Source organism: Mercenaria mercenaria, chromosome 13 (genome assembly GCF_021730395.1).
Source record: "Mercenaria mercenaria strain notata chromosome 13, MADL_Memer_1, whole genome shotgun sequence".
Taxonomy (NCBI): Eukaryota; Metazoa; Mollusca; class Bivalvia; order Venerida; family Veneridae; genus Mercenaria; species Mercenaria mercenaria.
The window spans coordinates 43665358-43690726 of NC_069373.1; the positions used below are offsets into that span (position 1 = coordinate 43665358).

The window sequence follows — 25369 nt, forward strand, 5'->3', positions numbered from 1 at the left end:
AGAAATGTCTGTAATGTGTGGGTTGGGGATGGGGTGGGGGTTTACCCTACATTAATTTAAATTGTCATTCTGTGCCCTAAACTTTAATAAATTATATTAACCTTTAGCCTGTTGCCGACAAATGGTTCTGCCTTTGCGACCAGTGCAGACCAAGGTCATCCTGCACGTCTGTGCAGTCTGATCATGGACTGCACTTTTCGCTGTTCTGTCGGTAAAATTTTCAATGTATACCCCTTCGAATAATAAATGGAAGTGCCTAAATTGAATGTTGAACCAGTTCATTTTAGAAATTTAGCAGGCTAAAGGTTAAGGAGTGTTTCTATGACAACAAAGATCAGTGTTTGGTTGAACACATACCGGTAATAACAAGACCTGTAATAACAAACCAATAGAAAAAAAACAACTTAAAACGGAGATATATTCCTGTTTTAGGTAGAAATGCTAGTTATTTCTGCTCATCACATGATTCGTAAATTTCATGCAGTTTTGAATTAAAGACACGATCGCATGAGAAATGTCATTGCATCTTGTGCACAAAAAACAAGGCAAGTCTTCAATCATCGTAAAATATGTGTTTTCTCCCCGATATAAATGGATATAATTATCAACATTTCTTCTGTTCTCGAGTCATTCTGTTTCATCCTCCAATTTTAACTTTGAATAGAGATGTTGATCGAGAGACAATTCACTTCCTGAAGTAATTTTACCATCATGCAATATCGGAATCAACCATACAATGGCAATTTTACACTAGGTGATATATAGGGACTTGACAGGCAAAAGTATAACGCAATGATCTATAAAACAAAATGGTGTCACAGATTTTTGTTCCGCTAAAATTGTCTTGAATTGAAGAAAGTAATTGCTTCTGTTGATTAAGTATTGTGTTGGAACTGATTGGAAGAAGGTTCATTTTGTTACTCGCTTTTAGCGTCAGGTGAGCCTTTGCACAGGTTTTGTTGTTGATCAACTCTCTTGAGAATTACATTCAGTGTACTGGTATGATTTATAATTGTTTCAGCCTTATAAATGTTGACGTATGTTTCTTTTTTTCTTTCCTACAGTTCCAGACCCAGTGCGAGATTTGCGTATTGAGGCGCATGGGACAACATACGCACTGTTAAAATGGCTGCCGCCAGAGGAACCAAACGGACTGTTGCTAGGATACGATATTGGTTACCAGCAGAGTAAGATATTGTCTTATTCTATTATTAAAATTCCTTAATTACTTTTTCTTTATCAAGACTTTATGTCAGCCAGAGGAGAGATGTGGAGAAGTTGGTAGTTAACTTGTGGAGAACAGGTTAGTGGTTAGGTTGACTGCACACTGTTATATAATTGAAACATCATTAAAAGCCACGCTAAACACAAAGCAAACAATGATAGAGGAGGACACCACAGTAGCACTAATAGTAAGTAAGTAAGTAAGTAACGTCTTTATTTAACGAGGTTAATGCATTCGGTTTCCCTATCTTCCATACGGGCCTCAACATATGCACAACATATACAGTCAACATAATACACAATATATATACAGTAAACAGTACGAAACGTAATAATAATGAATAATATTCAGATGTTCATAAAATCAACATGAAAATACATTACTATGTAGAAAGACAAAAATGAAATACTGTGAAATCATTTAATTTTGTCGGCTCAAAATTTCGTGGTTTTGACCTAAACGGCTGTTTTGTGGGGACGTAAATTCGTGGATTTTTAATTTTTGGGAAAAAAATCGTAATTTCCACAGGAATAGATCTACTCGTACTTCTGTCCTTAATGTGAAACCTACACGTGTCAAACAACGCTACCATGGTTACCGAATTTGCAATCAACGCCGCGGGAGATTAGCGAGTGATCATGTGCCAATTAACGACTGCGTTATCTATAATTATACGAACCCTAATTTGTAAAACTTTTTAAAACTTTGAAATATTCAATGAGAAAAGTCGGCGCCAATTAAAATGTGTCAAAACCATAGCACCTTGCACAATTAGCATTCATAATCGAAACAAATATAAAATTGATCATTTGATCGTGTTTTAAACAAGAACTACTTATTGTACCGCAAATTAAAACACACTATTATAGATTTAAATAATGTAGTGCTAGTATAACCATATTAATTCTTACATAAACTATTATAAATTGGTCCGACTTTTTTTTCGGCAAAATGAATGCGCGTCTGCATCTAAAATTACAAGCTCTTGAACTTGTGCATGTGTTATTTCCTGCCGAGAAACGTGTAATCTGAATTAGGTATTAATGCATCGGATACAAATCTAACAATTAATTTGTAATATTTAATAGTTCCAAAGTCGTTGTATTTTACTACATGTCATTAAAAATAAAGGCTAGTGTATAAACATTGCATAGCGGGGCCGAAAAAAATCATATAACAGTGTAGTTGGCATGTGACGCTACGTCAAACTTCTTTATTTAGTAACTACTTTCACTTTGACAAACATGTCATAAACAAACCACGGGTACATTTCTAAATGAAATAGTCGGTTTTGTTTCCACGCATACTTATGTTTATCGTTGATGGAGTCTCCATAAACTACATGAAAGCTGCAGGTTAGTACTGCCGCATGCTTACAACTACGGATCAGATCAAACGGCTATGGTGTCTTGTTTGGCGACTTTGCGTACAATTAAAAATTATCGTGAGCATAATTTGTTCGTTGGGACTTAAATTCGTGGTTGAGCTCAACCACGAAATCCACGAAAATTAATCCCCCACGAATAATAATGATTTCACAGTATTTGAAGTAATGATTTTTATCAATTCATCACTAACAGTTTAGATATTAAGATGATTATATAATACAAAAATTTAGTTAGAGAATTGCCACTGGACATAGGATGTTTGAAATTTCCTAAGAGTGTCAGAATTTCGAATTTGTGTTGGAATGTCATTCCATATTTTTGGACCGAAGTAAGTAAATGACTTTCTAAACAATTCTTTTTTTGGTTTTGGTATAATTAAGTTAATGACTCTGTTCCAGAACTTCCACAAGCCAGCCGGAGAACTTCCTAACTTTTTTAAAACTTTCAAAGCAGCATGCCTCCAGATCGTTCGACAAGAAAAGAAAAATTTTTTTTTTAGATATCTTGAAATAAATGCTATATTTCTTAAGAAGTCTTTAAAACTTAATTACTGACAAATTTTATGTTATGGAAACACATGAAAATTTCCTGTTCTTACTACTTTTTACGATGAAAATCGAAAAGCGTTTGTCACGCTTTTACTCCAGGTAAACTGTCTAGATTATAAATATCTATATTTTGAAGTCATTATTTATTACTTCAGCTATAGCACTATTGGTTACGACGAATCTGGAGGCATGCTGCTTTAATCCAAAAAAAACTTGATACAAGAGATCTCACAAAAAAAAAACTGGTAATGCAAAGAACAATAATAAAGTTGAAGGGAAAGTAAAATTAATAAATTTCAATATACATGTACAATGTATATTATTTCAAGCTTTTTAGCCAAAAAGTAACAGAGACAAATTTTGTATAAAGGGGGGAAAACATCAGTTAAATTTACCAGATAGAGAGCATTTCCTCATTTCCTCGTACAGTCCTTTGATATCATACTTGAGTACAATATCTGTTTAGAACTTTCAGGAAGAACGTTAATTTCTGTCAAAGACATGGCTGTTTTAGGAAATTAATCATTGATAAAATTTTATCACATATAATAGTTGATTCATCTGTCGGTGTTTCTAAGTTTTCATGATTTATTGTTGCGGAGTAGAAATAAAATTGCAGCAGATAAAAAATTTCAGCATTCATTTTTTAAATCGATATACTGTGCATTGTGTCAGGAAAAGGAATGTTACTAGATATATCTACCTACTGTAAAAGCAGAAATTTTCACGAGGGTTTAATTTTCATTATATTTGCGAGGCCCTGCATCTCTCGAAAATTAATCCTCACGTAAATATTCACCATTAGTATAATTCAAATTCAGTGACACCATTTTTACAATGTCGCGAATATTAAACCTCACAAACATACTCAAATTTTCAAATTCACGAAATTTTGACCCAGCCAAAATATGTGCTTTTACAGTATACATTGAAGTAAATGTTTGAATTTCTTCTTTAATGTTCTATGGATGTTTGAGCAAGCTGAAATACCTTGGGAAAATTCTGTCCTGTGAAGAATTCAGTCCAGATCATTTGCGAGAGGTTGGTGATTGGACCAGGAAGTCTGTCTTCCTTGAACTCGTGTTCAGAAGTGTAACCTGGTCTAACTGGAAAGTCACTGTTTCTCAGCTATCATGTCTTTAAACCAGGTGAAGCAAACCTAATGGCACTGATTATGAACAAAAGAAATTCTTAGGTTCCTCTGAATTTCTAGTGTAAATTATGATCACACATAAAAAAAAATGATGGTCCCTCTGTAAATTTATAAGGGAATCTAAATCTTTATAGAGAGTAGGTTTGTTATTTAAGAGAAAATTTGCTTCAGTAGAATATAGTGAAAATTAACACCTGCGTTGTCAGTCCTTTTATAGCATATTGAAACTTTTGACTTGATTTATGTCTAAAATTGGCAATAAATGGCTAAAAGATCAGATAAATAACAATAAACTGCACAGAGATATACAATTCCTTTCACAGAATGTTGTATTTTTTATGACCTTGTTAAAATTAAAGTTCCAAGAATTCTTCCAGATGCTTTATTTAACAAGCCAGATCATAAAATTTTGAATCTCGGGAGAAGATAAACTATTCTTATAATATTTTCATACTATTTCAAGACACATGCAAGCAGATAACCACTGTTGTCATATATTCTTATGTAAAAAAACGGGTAAAAAAAGAAGCTGCAACTGCTAGTTTTGCATTATTCTGTCGGTAATAATTTTAGAAGTTATTTAGGGGGTCATATATTTGCTTTTATAACGACAGAAAATGTTTCTCACTTTGAAGAAAATAGGCAAAAATGTGTACTACACGACTGTGATGTTTTATTGATGATGTTGATGCAGGAAAAAAGTAACTTTTCTCACACTTTAAAGCAGAAAAAAAAGGAGACTTATTGTTAAGGGAGCTCCGTGCTCATAAAGACGGCACTTACTTTTGCAATTAAGAGGCTTTCTATAAAAAATGTGCACATCTTTTATGGGTAATAACTTGTCACTAAAGAATTGATTATTTCCTCAACGATTCACGTTCCCTGCTGATCGTGTGATATATATGACCCTTTATTTTAGCTCAGAGATTCTTTTTTTCGAAGGATGTCCTATGACTCACCGATACTGTGTTTGTCAAATTTTAGTTCATTTTATGAAATAAATTTTTAAAAAGAGCCGAAAGAAAACTTCCTATAATTGTGGTCTTTGTAGCTTCATAGTATGACTAAGACGTTTTCGGGGAATATATTTTACCCCCTCCTAATGAAGTTGTCAGCATTCAAAGAAAACAAGTGTTTTAATATCAAAACGAAATTTCTCTGCGAAAACAAATAAATTAGAAAAATTAAGTCTGAATGTCATGGAAAACAGGGGTCCCGTTTCTCTGGCATTCTGGGATAGCCTTTTTTGTGAAAAGGGCATGTGCTCATTTTAGCATTCCTGATTTCGTAAAAGACAAATGAGTCATAGGATTTTAGTCAGTTTCCGCATTCAAACAGTCGCTAGTTAGCCGCTGAGCTGTTATAATTTGTTGAGCAATTTCGGACGGTAATTGGCAAAATTCCGCTAAAATTGAGGGACATTTGAAGGAAGACTGCGCTATTTATGTTTGAAAATTTCAAATAATTAGCTCACTTTTTTTTATCTTAATTCCACTTGTTCTTGATAGTTGAACAGTTTATTTCCAAGATTTTCACAGAATCACAGGAAAAAGGTTATTGATTATGGTGGATTACAGACAATTTAAAACTGACAAAAAACGCTACAGGCCTTTTACCGAAATCCTGTTTAAGGGACGTTTTTAATACGGAGTTTTAGAAATTGACTCAACATGGCAATGAAATGATCTCATTCTTTTGTAATTGATTTAATGTCATGAAAATACCAGTACAAATGAGCTTCTTTGTGATGGTAGAGAAACATCTTTAAGAAATGTTCCGAATCGTCATTTACGCTGGTGACAGGTGCTTGTTGAATTTTCAGTCGAAGAGTAGTTAGGAATGATAATGGGACTTTGTTAACATGTTAACTACATCAATGATAAATGATCCATATAATAATTTCATTCTTAATTGAAGGAATCTGTTTCAAGTTGCGTTAAAAGTATCAGTCATTGTATTAGGTTGCATATTTGAATTTTTCTCATTAATAGCACTGGAAACACATTCTGTTCATAGTTCTCCTAAATAAGAGATTTTTTTCTAATGCACTATGTATTTAGACCAAATAAATAGAATCAGTCTTTTGCCCTCTCATTTAGCTCAGTAGTAAAAATTGGTTAAGTGTTGGAATCCCTGGCAAGGTGTTTACTGTGTGACGATTGACTGAATAATGTTATATCTGTAGTAAATAATCTGCAACCTCTGATAAATCAAGGAAGTTGTTTGTAACTTGTGGAGAACAAGTTAATTCTATTAAGAAATTCAGGATCACTTGCTAGCTTGAGTACATACCAGTAGTAAGGTTGAATCTTTGTCTGTTAGTACTGACCAAAAGGCTTATACTTCAGAGGGGTCTTCATGGTTTAAAATTGCTCCTCGCCACTGTAGATTCAAAACTCCTGTTAGGAATATAGATTTCTTTCATATGAGGAAGTCATCCTGCTGGCTTACAGGTTTGGTGGTCTGTCAGATGCAAGTCATGTCCGAAAATAAATTTGAAAGATCACCAGGGCTCTTCCTCCACTGAAAAGCAGGAACAATGCTGTCGTCATTTTCCGTTTGAATGGATGTTCTTCGTATACGATTTTGGCACTCTCAGGTTGTTGTTCTATTGATGCTGAAGTATGACAAAATCACATATAGAGAGTAATTGTAACCACACTGAAATTGCCAATTGTCATGGGTCGATTACCTTAAAACCAAACATAACACACCTCTATATCAGATCCACTGGGATTGCATACTGAAAGAAGCTAACGATTTATATATTTTTCAGTCAATGAGGAAGTAAAAGGTCCCAAACGGCAGTTGCGGCCACAGATTGATAGTCCCGATACTCTTGGTGCCAGAATAACCGGTTTATCATCTAATCATGACTATCGGTTCTACGTGTATGCTCGAACTAAGATGGGAAGAGGAGAGGAATCATATATTGATGTTAAAACAAAAGACGGTGAACGTAAGATTTTCTCTTTCCATTATTATATTCTGTTTGCATGTCCTATCAATATAATGCCATTAACAAGTGGAACGATTTTTGCGTATCAAATGTACACAGAAACCTTTCTCCACTGGAAGATTCACGCTTTCATACTGCAAACGAAATCGTGCATGTGCTAAATAGCTTTCTGTGTTGTGTACAAGATGCTGTGTCACATTGTAGATTATATTACATAATTCCTATCCCTAAAGATTACTTATGTTGGCAAATGAAATTCTGTACTGTAAATGTATTTTTTGTTTTGAAGTTAATGAAAAAAAAAAATAGACTAGGAAAGTTTCATAGTGCCGCTTTTGTGATGGGTAAAATTCTATTCTGTTATAATTTTGTATGATAATAAGGCCGCCTTTTTAATCAAAACGGAGCACGAAAAAGTAACAAATTAGTAACAACATCATAATATATTACATCTAGATTATCCGTCTAAAACGCCACACCGACATTTTGATTTTTATTGTTTGTAGTGGAAAGACTGTGTTTCAAACACTGTGAAATCAGTGATGGTAAAAATTGCTATCATCCATGGACTTCAGATTTTAAGGATGAACTAAAAAAGAATTATGTCTCCCACCACACAGTGGTGTGGGAGACATATTGATTTACTCCAGTCTGTCTGTCACAAAGCTTGTCCGCACTCTTAAGTCGAACATTTCTCATGATCTTCACCAAACTTGAACAAAATGTGTTTGACCATGAGACCTCGGCCAAGTTTGATAACTAGCCAAATCCGCCCAGGCACTTTTGAATTATGGCCCTTGAATTACTGATTGGATCCACTCATCACAGTCATCGAGAGAAACTAGACATTTTTCAAGCTTGTCCGCACTCCAAGTCGAACATTTCTCATCTGATCTTCACCAAACTTTTACAAAATGTGTTTGACCATGAGACCTCGGCCAAGTTCGATAACTAGCCAAATCCGCCCAAGCTGTTTTGAATTATGGCCCTTGAATTACTGATTGGATCCATTCATCACAGCCATCGAGAGAAACTAGACATTTTTCAGTGGGGTCCATTCATCAACGCCATTGAGAGAAACTAGACATTTTTATGCCCCCGGCATCTACTGATGCGGGAGGCATATAGTGATCATCCTGTCCGTCCGTCCTTTCGTCCGTACAAGGTTAACCAAATGGGACCGTTTCGTCTAGCATCAATACCCCTTACTAGAATGACTTGATACTAATGCAGATGTAACCTGTGACCATTCCTCATCTTCAGACATCACCTGACCTCAGTTTGACCTTGACCGTGACCTCATTTTGGACTTAGGTTGCTTTATATGGGCCATCTCTTGGTTAATCAAATGGGACCGTTTCGTCTAGCATCAATACCGCAAATGAATTGATACTAATACAGATGTAACCTGTGACCATTCCTCATCTTCAAACATCACCTGACCTCAGTTTGACCTTGACCTCATTTTGGACTTAGGTTGCTTTATATGGGCCATCTCTTGGTTAACCAAATGGGACTGATTCGTCTAGCATTAATACCACTTATAAGAATGAATTGATACTAATACAGATGTAACCTGTGACCATTCCTCATCTTCAAACATCACCTGACCTCATTTTGACCTTGACCTCGTTTTGGACTTAGGTTGCTTTGTATCGACAAGGATGCCACCGGGGGCATCAAGCGTTTATTGAACGCAGCTCCTTGTTCAATGTTGCAGTTGTGGGAGACATGTGCTTTTCTCAAAAGCATCTCTTCTCTAGTTATATTTGTATATTGGGATTGACAAAATGAAATTATATCAAACTAGTTTAGTTGTTTCAGAACTCTCTATGTAAGTTTTATTCTTGAAGTAATTGTTCCAAGCTAGAATTTCATATAACATATTTATCTTGTAAAATTTCTGCTTTCTTCTTTAGATTAAGAATCACCGACTTGAAATTTTTCGGCTGACCTTTATAAACTAAAGCAGTCGGTCTGAAATTTTCGTCGTTGTTCTGAAGATGTTTTTAAATTGATTCCCTCATGTATTCTTCCAGATAAGCAATTTATCCATCATTTTATGTCCATTCTCATTTCGAAGTTTTGTTTTTTCATTTCAATATGTAAACATTTTGAATTGTTTTCGTCATGCGATAAAATCTCATCAGTCTTGTGGTCCCTGATTAGTTTTCTGCTATTTTGCTTTTTTCGTTCCGTTATTTGTGTTTTTTTTATTCACTTCCTTATATACTGATGATTATAGAAATATCTCGATATATTAAAGCATGCCTGTAAGTCAGTGGCTTTCTGATAGTTTTCCAATTCTGTTTGTAGTGCGCTATATAATATGTTTATAGTGTAACTTAGGGACTTATAAAATTTCTTTACGATTTAATATCACGGTACTTTGAAGCCCTTGGTATTTATAAATATAAGAGAATTTACTTTATTTTACTTGAGGATTTAATTAGTAAGACAACTGCAGGTCTTATGATATTAATTATTCTGTTTCATTAAGGACGTGCTGTTACAAATTTTTTTAGTTTGTTTTGAAGTTAAGATATCATGGTACAGAATGTTTTAAGTTTGAAACAAGCAACTTTATCTTTAGGTTCGAAACAGGCAATGACATTTTTAAGATTAAAACAGGCAATTGTGATTTTAAGATTGAAACAGGCAACTGTATTTTAAAGATTGAAACAGGCAAGTGCATTTTAAAGATTGAAACGGACAACTGTATTTTAAAGATTGAAATGGCAACTGTCAAAGATTGAAACGAACAACTGTAATTTAAAGATCGATTTGTATTTTTTAGATTGAAACAAGCAACTGTATTTTAAAGATTGAAACAGGCAACTGTATTTTAAAGATTGAAACAGGCAACTATATTTTAAAGATTGAAACGGGCAACTGTATTTTTAAGATTGAAAAAGGCAGCTGTATTTTTTAGATTGAAACTGGCAACTGTCTTTTTAAGATTAAAATAGACAATTATGTTTTAAGATTGAAACAGGCAACTGTATTTTTTAAGATTAAAATAGACAATTATGTTTTAAGATTGAAACCAGGAAATCGTATTATTATCTTCTGTATTTTTATTCTTAGCACCAGATACCCCACAACCAAAGTTTATGACCTTGGATCAAACTAGTGTCAATATTACTTGGACACCATATAGGCTCATAGACGTCAGTTATGTCCTTGAATATAGGCTAGCAGGTACTAGACCACTAAATTTACATTTTCTGATGTTTTTTGATATTAACTAGATTTAAAATTCTTAGAACTGACTTTTCTAAACTAGAAAGGATATTTCAATTATCTTAATTAAGAAAAGAAAGAATTGATCAAAACTTTCAAATTTTCTTTTAAAGAAATGAGCTAAAACAAACTCAGATTTAATTCAAGTACCATTTTCAGTTCTCTCACTTAACATTGTTGGAAAGTGGCCAGGACAAAAGGATTTCAGTTTCTAGCAGACTCTAGACTGGCATTTTCATACAATACCCTGATGAGATATAAAATAAAATTGTTACAGTCATGGAATTTAGATCAATCTAAAGATGTATATGTTTTAAGAGCCTCTATAGTCGCATAAGGCACCATGACATCGCTGTTAATAAATTCTACCAATCAATTATGATGTCTTGTCTAGATAAGCTGGATACTTTATGATATCTTGACATACAGTATAACCTTTGTTAAGGCAGTTCTGCACATTTGAAGCAAATATTGCTCTTCAATGTAGAATTTTATCAAGCCATATTTTTTTCAAAAATCATTGTATCCGAAAGATTTCCACCAAAATAAGTGCTTAAATTTTTTTTGGGCCGAATTGAAAATATTGGTCCGCCAATCATTTTTGATGACATTTTTGATGACATTTCAGTGTAAAGAAAATGTTCTACAATATAGATTTTAATGAAACTTCATTGTTATAGAGTTATCTTTTTTCAGTCATATGACCAAATAGAATGTTTAGGTCCGTGTGATTAATTTTTTACAATTTGCTAATTATCAGTTGGAGTACTTGAATTGTCCCTTACATTATTTTAAGCCATTTTGAAACCCATTTTGAAACCTATCAATTTCCATATAATAATAATTCAGCTTATGCAAGATAGTAGTGCTGACTGTTTAACACTTTATACATAGATAATATTATTTTAATGGGTTCCCAGCAAAATCAGTGCTACTGGTACAACAGCTAGGAGCCATTATTTTAGGATTTCCCGGATAAATGATGTTACACCATTACATCCAGTTAATCAGACCTGCAGAACTACCTTAATGGCTTCTCTAAAGGACAACCACCTCTGTACAAAAACAGATATTTTCTTATCTCCCAGTGCATAAAATAAGTGAGCCGTGCCATGAGAAAACCAACATAGTGACTTTGCGATCAGCATGGATCCAGACCAGCCTGCGCATCTGTGCAGTCTGGTCAGGATCCATGCTGTTCACTTTTAAAGCCTACTGCAATTAGAGAAACTGTTAGCGAACAGCATGGATCCTGATCAGACTGTGCGGATGTGCAGGCTGGTCTGGATCCATGCTGGTCGCAAACCCACTATGTTGGTTTTCTCATGGTGTGGCTCAAGTAAAGTCATCTCTTTACAGTAACACCCTCTGTACAACAAACGTATTTTAGTCGTCTTGGAGGGTGTTTGTTCCAGGGAGGTCGTACTGTATCAGGATTAAGGAGACACATTCCAGTTGAATAGACAGATGTAATAAAACTTTTAGCAAGGCGGCTTAATAAGTAAACAAAAAAGAACTTGAAATTAACATTTTTTTTTATTCTTTTAACTGTACAACTTGTGTTTAAATACACAATGCTTCCTCTACCTTGCAGTATAATGCCTAAGCAATTTGGCTTACTTATATAACTTTCACTTTCTTAACCTGGGCACTTTCCAGCAATTCACACCCAGATAACATGTCTGTGCTGGGCCAGAGTTGGCTAAATTCTGATATGCTATCTGGGTAATTGCCTCTGCTTGTTATGTCATTCACAACCAGATAGCTTGATTTCTTTTTGGGCCATTTTCTGCTCACATGTATCATGCTATCTGGGTAAATGCCTATGCTTATTATGTATGCACTTCATAACTCTGTTACACGCTTGACTTTAAGGGCAAGCCCACTGGAGTGTGGCCAATTCAGAATGGGGTCGATCATGGATGGTTATAAATGATTTAATGCCAGATATGGAATATGAAGTGAGACTAAAAGCTAAAAATAAATATGGTGACACAGCATCTAGTACCTTATACAGGGTCAAAACGCAGCCTAGACAAGGTATATATTCATTTGGTGTGTAATTCATACAGAATTACTCTGCTTTTCATTTCACAGGGCACAATTTTGTGTCTGTTTTCATTTGTTTGTTGGTCCATGTGTATATCATATTTGCAGCTCAAGGTCATATTAATGATTGAAAGTAATGAACCAGAGTATGTAGTGACATTAAATATTCTGTTTAAAATAAATATTATGCCTGAAATATGCGGAAAGCGGTTAAATATTCGTCACCTCAGTGCAAAAAGCAGATAAGTGCATTTACATGAAGCATTTTTCCAATTTGGTACCCCATTTTTGTCAAGCCCGCTGGCAGTGAGCTCAACATAGTTGAATGACGGTTCAGTGTATGTGTGTGCGTCCATCCGAATTTGTCCGGGCTGTAACTTATCCATGGATCAAGGGATTCTTAAATAACTTGGCACATATGTTTGCCTCAATGACACGGTGTGTTGCGTGCAAGAACCAGATAGGTAGCTTAAAGGTCAAGGTCATACTTTGAGGCCAAAGGTCAAAACTCAGTGCTGTTTTGCTTGTCCGGACTGTAACTCAGCCATGGATTGAGAGTTTCTTAAATAACTTGGCACAATAGTTTTTCTCAGTTAGATAGTCTGTCAGGCGTAAGTAGTTGAAAGGTCACACTTAGGTGTCAAAAGTCAAAAGTTGATGCAGTTTCTCTTGTCTTGGCTGTAACTTAGCCATGGATGGAGATGTTATTAAATTACTTGGTAGAAATGTTTGCCGCAATCAGTTCTGTCACTGCCAAATAGTATAATAAATGTTAGTCCTTTTTACAGCTGGCGGGCTCGACACGTTGCCTGTGGGCATCTAGTTAATTTAGAAATCTGTTATCAAATATGTTTCTATAATTTGTGGACACACTTAATAAAATGTTGTTGTTTTTTTTAAATCAGAACATTTCCTTTGAATTTGTTTTTTCATTCAGCTGCAGTTATTACTCTTACCGTTAATGTTTTGTCATTTTGCTTCATTTCAGTACTTCCTCTAATACTTGGTTCTTTCGCTTCATTTCAGGACGAGATGCTCATCTTTACCAGCAAGATGAACCACCAAACTCGGGCAGTGCTTTCAGTGGGGCCTCAACACTTTATAAATCTTTATCAAGCTATATAACAAGAACTACAATGTTACAAACAAGTCTGTATCTAGTCATTGTAAATTTATTGTTACATTAAACTGCCAAAAAAACAAATAATGACTAAGGGAGGTTACTCAAATACAATGAAATAATGGTGATATAGTGATTACTCTCCCTTTACAAGTGGAAAATAGGCAGAGCAGAGAAATCATATATCTGTATCCATTCCGGAATGGGATTTCTGTTATTCATTGTGACTGTGAGAGGAAAAAGAGATGTAAAAATTCATTTGAGATGGTACATTGCAACCAAGAATATTTGTTACAGAATTTCCTCATTTGTTCCAGATACAGCGCTTGTGACAATAAAGGTTGTCAAAAAACAATGATGTGATTTGAAGACAAACGCATTAACAAAATGCGGAATCATACACCAAAATAAAAACAAAACTGACCTGTTTCAAAAAAGTGAAAGTGATATATCTCACTAGTACAAAGTTTTGTTCATTGTTCTTTCCAACACATGTAGTATAAAAAATCATTCCATTATATTCAACCAGACTTGAGGAATTTTCGCATGTTGTTCTTGAGAATCAAAAAAAGAGACATCTATGTACAGATGAAATAGAAGACGAATTTCATGGAAAATACAGGTGAAATTTAGAGATTTTGGGTGAAGATGAATACTCAGAAACCTTGAGATTTTAAGTAAACCAAGGTTGTGACATGTAGATGAGTAGAACTTTTTATCATACATAAAGGTTGTGAAACTAAAGATTCCCTATTTTTGTCAAAAAAAAAAAATGTTTTGTTAATCATGTTGTGCTGTGAATGAAATTTTTATGTTTTGTTTTTAGCTGACAGCTGATATTACTACTGAAAGTGTGAGAAAATGAGTAGAATGTTATAGTTTCATTCTGTAGGAATGATGACTTCATTCCTTGAAAATCGTATTTGTTTTCAAAACCTTTCCATCTAAGCTATAGAGATGTAGGCTCTAAATTTGGCTGCAGTTTTCATTTTGAAAATTAAAGATTTCTTAAGGTAGTTCTACCGGTTTGATAAATTGGAATTCATTGTGTAACATTGTTTATTTGGATAACAGTATAAAACATGGACCTGGCATTTGGAAAGGAAAATCAGCCTAAATATAATTGTCATCTCATGAGTTCATTTATAAAAACGGCAATGTTACGTTCCTTTTAGAGATAAAAAATATTGACACATCTAATAACCATCCAGACATTTATTTGACCATGGAATAGATAATATGTTGATTTACAACTATGACAAGTTTCATTAAAATCAACATTATAGAACATTTTCTGTTTGTTCAAATGTCATCAAAAATGTGACAAGGTCCTATCTTTTTTTATTTGTTGGATGTTTAAAGACAAATCTAGAGCCTAAATCAAATTCTGCATGGTAAAAAATGTTTGGTTGAACGTGCAGAATTAATTTAATACTTTTTCGACAAATGTAGTTTCCTTTGTTGGAATATCGTTACGTATTTAAGACTTTCCTGGAACACACAGGGTATTTTCTAATGGAAATTTTGCTCCTGGATGCTTACTTTCATGGGTGCCAGTTGTTGACATGTTTGTTAAATCCATTATAGAGAATATAGTCAGATATTCATTATGCACTAGATTCTAAAACTGATGTTGGAGACCAGTCAAGAAATTCTGATATTTGATTGGCTATTTAAGATCACAGTCGCGAAATTGACCATTGACAAGGCTGAGTTTAAAGACTGGTCTCCATACAGACTTATAATCTTGGAACCCAGATATGCCTGCAATTAACTGTTTTGATCAAATTTTGAATGTGGTAAAAATTGCAGAATCCAAACTCATGTGTAAACGGCGTTAGTCCAGAACAGACATAATTTGTTTTTATAAATACTCATATTTTTATTTTCATTTTTTTAAATCAGATTATAATACTCTATGTACTCTATTTGTACAGTATATTTTTCATGTGCCATATTTCTTGTATGTAGAAACTGCTATATTCCCCTCAAATCACATCTTGCCACAATATCAATGAGATTTATGTCCCAACGATGCTTTGGAAAATGTTTTTTCATACTAATGATCGTTAGCTTTCAAATTTTAAGTATGTCTACTTTTGTTGTTCATTTTTTGAATGGAGGAAATTTGGAATGATGTTTTTTTTGTTACATTTTTCAATTAAAAATTTAAACAATTCAACATTTCTTACATCCTTATAAATCTAATTATCAGGGACCAATGGTGAATAAGTAGCGTTTTGCGTTATTTTCTTTTACTCGGGCAAGCATACATAACTGAAAAATTAAAGCTATGAAAACATAAAGCTGCCAAAACCCTTATAACACCTATTTTCATGAGTAGTTCTTTTCCATGGCCTTATTTCTTAATTATTGTTCATTAGAATGCACAAAATCCTTCAAAGAATTATATTTACCAGTTTAATACAAGTTCTCAAAGGAAGTGCAAACAAGAGCTGTCACTATTAGTGCAAATGCCCCCGAAGCATGCCCAAGAATGCTACAGTTGTCTGCTCAAAATAAATAAAAATCTAAATAATTATATTGACCTTGACCTGAGAGACCCGGATCATGCACATAGCATATTCTCAGGCTAAAATAGTTATTTGCACAAAATGACTTCTAAATCCATATATATAACAAAAACAAAAATAATGACTGCATGCAGAAAACAATATGTCAGATTGTGACCTTGACCTTGACCCAAGAGATCCGGGTCATTGATACGACACACCCTTGGGATTAGATGAGCATTTGTGCAAACTTATTTCAAAATCCCTCCATGTGCCAAAATGATATGGACCGGGCACGAAAAAAATCACACAATTTGTGACCTTAACTTTGAACCGAGAGACCTGGATCATAAGCGCAACGCAACACACCTCAATATGGTTAATATTTGTGTCTAATTATTTTCAAATCCCCTATGAATGTTGAGGTTACAGCCCGGGCAAGAATTTACATGGACGCACAGGGGCATAAAACTTTTCATTTATCAATTTGGTAATTCAAAACGATACTTTTTTTCTATGCTGCAAGCTGTTAACTAGCACTAAATTCAGCTTTTTTTGTTTTTACATAGCTTGAATTAGAACTGTTTATGTGTTTAAATGATCTCATTTGTTGTGAAAAAAATAAAATCAGTTTTCATGGAATCTCAAATACAGTAGATTTGCAATGGTTCCGTTGTGTGCATGTTTGTCCTACTTTACATTGGTTCCCTGTGTAGCTGTAGGTTTATATGTGGTTCTTTTTTTCCTGTGTTACATTGGTTCCACATTTAGATGTTGGTATACATTGGTTCCGTTTTCACATTGGTTCCACAAGTAGTTGTAGGTATACACCAGTTCCATGTTACCTGTCCCCCACCCCCCACCATTTCCCCCATTTTTACATTTGTTCCACATTAAGCTATAGGCTGTTACTGGTTTTATGTTTGTCTTAGTTTTACACTTGTCCCATGTAACTATAGGTATCCAGTAACCCTATGTTTGTTTAAGGTCTATATATAGATTTAGTTTTAATTTGTTCTATTTATAGACAAAAATTTACATTGGTGCCAGGCTTGGTTTAGTAATATATTTATTCTTTGTTCGGTTGGCATTGCACTGGTTCCAGGTGTTTTAGATAGATATATAATTATGCCTACATCACATTTTTTAAAAACAGTTTTTATGATTATGCAAAAATATTCTTCCTATGTACAATTCAGCCAATGAAACAAAGTAACAAGGTTACCCTTTTATCAGAAAAAAAAGTTGAAGTTAAACATCCTTATAACAGGAACAAAGTTTGGTAAGTCTCACTACAGAATTTGGTAGATTTGTGAAACCATGTTGGGCTTACAAAACTTTGTTCTTGTTATAAGGATGTTTTTGGTGTTGATTGTTTGCTCTGATCTTCTTTAACCTTGCTTTCAAAAGTACTCAAGTTCAATTTCTACTCCGTTCCCAGCTCTTCCGCGCTGATTAAGTCTTACATGGAAAAAATGCAATGTTAAAAGAATTAGAGTCGAGTATGTTCTAAGGTAAAAAAAATCCATAAAGAAAATCGAAATGTTTTTATTTCGATGTAAACGAGATGTGAAACCAAAATTTGTAGTCCTGTTTGGTGCCATATAACCTATACTGTGTTGGTGCGCTGTAAAACCCAAATAAATAATAAATACCGGTAAATGGTTAAATTCATCAATTTGTACTAGATTCACTCTCTTATATTGCAAGATCAGCATAAATTTCAAAATGGTGTCCATGGGAGGTAATTTATGCTATTTGAATTCCCTCTGTTAAGTAGCGCACTTGTTCACCTTCACTTTACCTTGTATATGCCTAGGATATGCTGAATAGACCTCTGCAACACAAAGAATACTTTTTTTTTTTAAAGTCTGTTCCACTTAATATTGAATGTTTTGCCTGTTAAGTTCTATGCTATGTTATGCCATTTGTTTAATTCAATTTCTTTAGGTATTCCCTTCATTTAAAAAAAAGAAAAGAATTTTCAAATCAAAAATGATAATGTGGTTGTTTTTTGAGGGTTTTTTTGCACTGGGTCCATAGTGCAGCAATGGCAACAACCAGTGAGATAATTTTTGTCATTCACCAATAAGGTTACAGAATTAATATATTTTGCTTGTATGCAGACTTTAATTTAGTTCAACCAGTGCAATGAGTGACAGCATTTTCTTTGTATCCAGTAAAATCATTTAGAAAACATGTTATGTTAGAAATGTCCCACATCATGAAAGCATTATCTGCTCTATGAAATTGTTTGATTCAGTCAGAGTTATCACTCTATTGCATGTTTTCGTTTACAGATAATGCATTATTGCATTGTTTGAACTATTTAGAAACATTAAGTAACTGCTGCTAATAAAGTTCCATTATTCTTCCATTCTATCTCCATGATTCTTCTTTGTTTTTTCTCTTCAAAATCTAATTTTTTGCATACCACATAACTAGCCAGACTAATCGAGGGCTGAGCGCGAAACTATTGTATCTTGTTCTTTATTTATATACAGTTACAATAGTTTCGCGCTCAGCCCACGCAGTGTGATTTTATATGAAAATGCATACGTTCATGTTGAATTCCGTTGATTTGTTCTTTTTTTTCATTTGTATTACAAGAAATTTTCATCAGGTTTTATTTAGTTAATTTGTGATATTATAAAGTTGTAATTAATTAATTAATTAATTAATGTGTAATTAATTGTAAATATTCTGAACTATTTTATTTAGGGCAGAAATCAAAATGTTAAGTTTATTATATTCTGTTTTGCCTGTATAATAGATTAGATGTACGTATATGTCTTGTTTCGTTGTGTTACAAAAAATAGTCTCACCATTGATTGATGGATATTCATAAACTTGTGATCGTCGCATTAAAAAGATATCATCTTTTTTCTGCATTTTTCTTAATACTTATTTAAAAGGCTTCAGTAAATTCGGACATCATGTCTTGATATTTTTTTTGGAAACAGTTCTTTTGAAAAAAGGTATTTTTTTTACATTGATTGTAGAGAGAACTATAAGAACTTGTTACAGCTGTACTCGAGTTGTTGTCAGTTCTATAGTGTCTAAGTAAGGTACTGTCGGATCACAGTTATATTCAGCTCTTGCAAAATACTCGAAATCCTAAAGTCAGATGCTTTACCACGGCACCTACTTGTTTTAAAGAAGAGTTATATCTTGAATTCAAACTTAAGAAATGTTGAAAAAGTATTAAATAAAAATGTACACAAGATATAATGTAGGTAATTTTTAACGCACCAGTTCTAGACAAACGTTGATCACTAGGATGCTACTTTTTAACATGATGATGACACAGGCATGTGTACTGAGACTCGGTTCCACTAATTTGTTTGTTTTTAGTTGTTTATTTCATTATGTATGTATGTATAAATGAAAACGTTTTAAAGGTTTTCAGAAATCAAAAAAGAAATTTCATTTAATGTTGAAAATACACAAGTTGTCTTGTAAAATAAAAAGACTATTTGATTGCATTAGAATTTAGCATTTTTTTTTTTTTTTTTTGTAATTACAATTAATTGATAGAATTCTTTAATGAAGATGGAAGTGTGTTGAAAACATGGATTCAGTTAATTTAGACGTCATTTTTTAATAAAATATTGTTTTGGGTGACAGTCCTTTTATTATTTAAATTGCTTCAGATGCAAGGATTTGTCACTCTGTAGGCACTAAATATGAGAATGGAATCGAAAAAAAGCTTTTTGCACGAGTGTCATTTAGTTTGTTTCAAGAAAATGCACAGTTAGTGAATTTTCATCATGCGCAGCACAGGGACCAAATAAAAGTTTGTTTGAATTGTGAAAAATTTATTTTGACCCCATAGTTGTAGTTAATTACCAGTTTGTAGTTATTCAGCAAGAAAATTGTGTAATGTTTTAGTCACCGTTACATCAGTTTGTGCTTTGTGTGTTTTAAATGGTTCTTCCAATGACGATACATAGTCTTACATCAGATACCACATGTTTGAAATTCTGTATGGCACGACAATTAACATAAAATCAGCAATTTCACATTTTTGGCCAAAGAAAGGATTTCAGGTTTTAATCTTCTTAGCAGATTTATTGGTGCGGATTCAATTTTATGTGTAAGGGAACACATGCATACATGTAGGTATCATATTTTCAGAGTCGAAAAACAGAATATAAAGGTATTTTCACAGCTTAGCTTTACCCATTCAAAATGTAAAAATAGATGTGTAAAACCTAGATTTTAATTGTTAACCTTTCGGCAATATAATTATGTAGCAATGAAATTAGGTCCACTACACATATGTATACATGTTTAAGTATAAAGTTGCCATCTCTTATGATGCCATTTATCAAATTAGCACATAATTTTGATCTTCCTGTTTGAAAATTCATGTATGAATATCATTTGTAGATCTGCGTTTTGTATCGACATAAAAAGCGACATTGATTTTAAGACTATGTTTTACATTTGTCAGAGTCATAAATTTTTATACATTTTTTTGGTCCTTCAAGTTCACATTTAAATAATTTTCATCAACATATACTAAAGTATCTATTTCCTAAAGCAGGAAATCATATATATTACAAATTTGCATAAAAGGAAAACTGAAACATTACACCCGACGGTCCTTTTTATTGTGTCGCGTCCCATTTCGTTGAATAACGGAAGTAACTGAATTGTTTCTTTGTGTTCTTGCTCTGAGCAGTGTTAGTCAGTGTATGACTGAAAATTACTTAGTATATACTTTTTCGTTTTTACTTTTGTGCAATATTTAACAGCCCATGATAGTCACATTATGATGTAAATATTTGTACAGTATTCCGAATCAGCGAGTCCCGTAGGACGCTCAATGAAATATTTATTGTTATTTTATCATGTGTGAATAAAATGTATGAATGTTTTAAATTGTTTTAATATGTATTTTATTATAAGGAAAGATTTAACATTTTATGTGCATTGATATAGGTTTATTCATAACAGACTACTATTGTTAGTAGCACATATAACCATACTAAATTGACAAAATCTTTCTTCCAACCTCATTTTAATATTGAAAAAAAGACAAGAAGGGGGAGGGTCTAATGAGAAAGAGAGGTACAATTAAATATCACTGTCATGGTGTTATAATTATGTTATTTACAAAATCATTGCAATATATTATTTTTCTTCAGTTTTCGCGACAATCATCATTGGCCCATACTTTTGGAAAAAACATTATCTTAGTATGAAGAGGAATGGCCCTAGAAATGTTTGAAAGGGAGATAATTATTGAGAGGTTATACATATCCCATAAATAGGTAGATCTGGGTCTCAAGAGTAAAAAAACAGAGTTTGGAAACCAGTCTCAAAACTCTAGCATCTGATTGGCTATTTCTTTGCACATATTTGAAATTGACCAATGGCAAAATGTTTTCAGAGACTGGTTTCCAAATTCAGTTTTATAACTTGAACATCATTGTATTGTCTTAAAAATCTTCTGTAGATCTTTAAAATCTTAAAATGCATATAGATGTTATTCAAAGGGTAATTATTTGTGTGAATGTATGTGTGGTCATGATATAATTGTATAGATAGTTAAATCACACAGAATTAATATGAATGAATGAAATAAATTTTTAAAATATTCTTTCTTCATTTTCCTATCTTTCTTTGCCACCCTCTTATACAAAGTCTGTAAGATAAAAGCAATGATGAAACATTCTTAGAAATTTGTTCGATATTGATACAGTGCCATTTTCCAACAGTATTTCACTTATTTTAGATAAACCAAAGTTCTGTATCTTTACACAACTATTTAACAACTCACGCCTGCCCGCTTAGCTCAATAGGGAGAGCGCAGATCTACAGATCTCTGGGTCGTGAGTTCGAGCCCTGGGCGAGGCGTATGTTCTCTGTGACGATTTGATAAAAGACATTGTGTCTGAAATCATTCGTCCTCCACCTTTGATTCATGTGGGGAAGTTGGTAGTTACTTGCGGAGAACAGGTTTGTACTGGTACAGAATCCAGGAACACTTGTTAGGTTAGGTTAGATTAACAACGTTAAACCCAAAACAAACAAATCACTGAATGAAGGATGTACAGAAAAAAAATCACACACTCCAGTGTTGAAGAAACTTAAAAAATGGATAATCATCCATGCCAGTAACGAAAAAGTGTCACCATGCCTAAAACATTTAGTGTCCTCATGCTCGAAAACATCTAGTGTTCATGTCTAATTAAGAGAAGGAAAACTTTTAGTATCTTCATGCATAATGTTTAAGGCATGAGGACACAAATTTAGTATATTCATGCCAAAAAAAAATTTAGTGTGTTCATGTCCAAAAGCATTTAGTGTGTTCATGCCTGGAAACATTTAGTGTGTTCATACCCAAAAACATTTAGTATGTTCATGCCCAATTAAGAGGAAACCATTTAGTATCTTCATGCATAACGTTTAAGGCATGAGGACACTAAATTTTCAAGGCATTAACACAGTATATGTTTCCTCCAGACATGAACACACTAAATGTTTTTGGCATGACTATATTAAATGTGTGCTGGACATGAACACACTAGATATTTTTTGGCACCAACATACTTATTGTTTTCAGGCATGAAGGCACTAAATGTGTGTTGGGCATGAAGATACTAAATGTTTTCAGGCATGGACACACTAAATGTTTTTGGCAAGAATATACTAAATGTGTGTTAGGCATGAAGATACTAAATGTTTTCAGGCATGGACACACTAAATGTTTTTTGGCATGAATATACTAAATGTGTGTTGGGCATGAACACACTAAATATTTTTTTTTGCATGAAAATACTAAATGTTTTCAGGCATGAACACACTAAATGTGTGTTTGGCATGAAGATACTAAATGTTTTCAGGCATGGACACACTAAATGTTTTTTTGCATGGACACACTAAATGTTTTCAGGCAGGGACACACTAAATGTTTTTTTGGCATGAACACACTAAATGTTTTCGGGCATCAACACAGTTATATATACTAAATGTGTGTTTGGCATGAAGACACTAAATGTTTATCACATTAACTTACTAAATGTTGTCTGGCATGAACACACTTAAATGTTTTGGCATGGACACACTAAATGCTTTTGGCATTTATATACTGTTTTTGGCATGAACACACTAAATGTTTTTTTTTTGGGCTTGAACACACTTTACGTTTTTAGCATGAATATACTAAATGATTTTGGCATGGACACACTAAATATATTTTGGCATGAATATACTAAATATGTGTTGGGCATGAATACACTAAATATTTTTTGGCATGAACATACAACATGGTTTCAGGCATGAACACACTAAATGTGTGTTTGGCATGAAGATACTAAATGTTTTCAGGCATGAACACACTCAATGTTTTTGGCATGGACACACTAAATGTTTTCAGGCATGAACACACTAAATGTTCTTTTGGCATGAACACACTCAATGTTTTTGGCATGGACACACTAAATGTTTTCAGGCATGAACACACTAAATGTTCTTTTGGCATGAATACACTAAATGTTTTCAAGCATCAACACTCTAAATGTTTTTTGGCATGGACACACTAAATGTTTACAGGCATGAAGATACTAAATGTTTATCACATGAATACACTAAATGTTCTCTGGCATGAATATACTGTGTGTTCAGCACAAAGACACTAAATGTTTTCAGGCATTAACACACTAAATGTTTTTGGCATGAATATACTAAATGTTTTTGGCATGGAAACACAAATGTTTTTCGGGCATGAACACACTAAATGTTTTTTGCATGAATGTGTGTTGGACATGAAGACAATAAATGTTTTCAGACATGAATATATTAAATGTTTTTTGTCATGGACACACTAAATGTTTTGGCATGAAGACACTAAATGTTTTTGGGCATTGGACACTAAATTATTTCAAGCATGAACACACTCGATCCATATTGGCATGGACACACAATGTTTTTGGCATGAAGATACCAAAAGTTTTATTTGGCATGAACACACTAAATGCTTTTTGGCATGGACACACTAAATGTTTTGGCATGAATATACTAAATGTATGTTGGACATTAGGACACTAAATGTTTTTTAAACAAGAGATCACAGAGTGATCTTGGCACCCACCATTAAGCCATTTTTGAAATTTTTGAATGTTCCAAATTTCAAGACTAGCTCAAGGTCAAAGTTCATTTCGGTACACAAAACTGTGCATGTGGTCCAAATTTAGAGCTGTAGCTTGAGAAATGTGAAAGTAGGTCACTAGATCAATTCCAAGGTCAAAGTTTATTTCAGTACACAAAACTTTACATGTGCTTCAAAGTTGAAGGTTGTAGCTTGAGAAATGTGAAAATAGGTACTAGGTAAAAAACAAGGTCAAATTTCAATTCAGAACACAAAACTAAGCACGTGGTCCAGATTTAAAGGCTGTGGCTTGAGAAATGTGAAAGTAGGTCACTAGGTCAAAATCAAGGTCAAATTTCTTTTCGGAACACAAAACTATGCAAGTGGTCCAAACTTAAAGCCTGTACCTTCAAAAATGTGAAAGTAGGTCATTAGATCAATGTCAAGATCGAAGTTTATTTCGGCACACAAACCTATGCATGTGGTCCAAATTTGAAGGCTGTAGCTTGAGACATGTGAAAATAGGTCACTAGGTTAAAATCAAGGTCAAATTTCATTTCAGAACACAAAACTATGCATGTGGTCCAAATTTGAAGCCTGTACCTTCAAAAATGTGAAAGTAGGTCAAATTTAAGGTCAAATTTCATTTCGGAACACAAAACTAGGCAAGTGGTCCAAATTTGAAGCCTGTACCTTCAAAAATGTGAAAGAAGGTAAAATTCAAGGTCAAAGTTTATTTCGGTGCACAAAACTATGCATGTGGTCCGAATTTGAAGGCTGTAGCTACAGAAATGTGAAAGTAGGTCACTAGGTCAAGATCAAGGTCAACTCATGTCAAGGTTCATCTAGCCACTCAAAACTATAAATGTGGTCCAAATTTGAATGTTGTAGGTTATGGACAAGAATATTTTTAAAGTTTTTCCCTATACAAGTCTATATAAACCATGTGACCCCCGTGGCGGGGCCATATTTGACCCTAGGGGGATAATTAGAACAAACTTGGTAGAGAACCACTAGATGATGCTACATTACAAATATCAAAGCCCTAGGCTTTGTGGTTTGAACAAGAAGAT

At 33.6% G+C, this 25369-nt stretch overlaps 1 protein-coding gene across 3 annotated transcripts in view; it reads left to right on the forward strand.

The window, feature by feature from the left end:
- LOC123528556 (neuroglian-like) overlaps positions 1-21808 on the forward strand; it is a 132678-nt gene extending 110870 nt beyond the window's left edge. For 2 of the 3 annotated variants that reach the window (XM_053521637.1, XM_045308357.2), the window contains exons 8-12: positions 1065-1187; positions 7091-7273; positions 10361-10474; positions 12392-12556; positions 13592-21808. In XM_053521637.1, the coding sequence (XP_053377612.1) occupies positions 1065-1187; positions 7091-7273; positions 10361-10474; positions 12392-12556; positions 13592-13752 (746 nt within the window). In that variant the 3' untranslated portion in view covers positions 13753-21808. The remainder of the gene's footprint in view (positions 1-1064; positions 1188-7090; positions 7274-10360; positions 10475-12391; positions 12557-13591) is intronic. The other variant, XM_053521638.1, reaches the window with a different exon arrangement.
- Positions 21809-25369: the final 3561 nt, after the last annotated feature.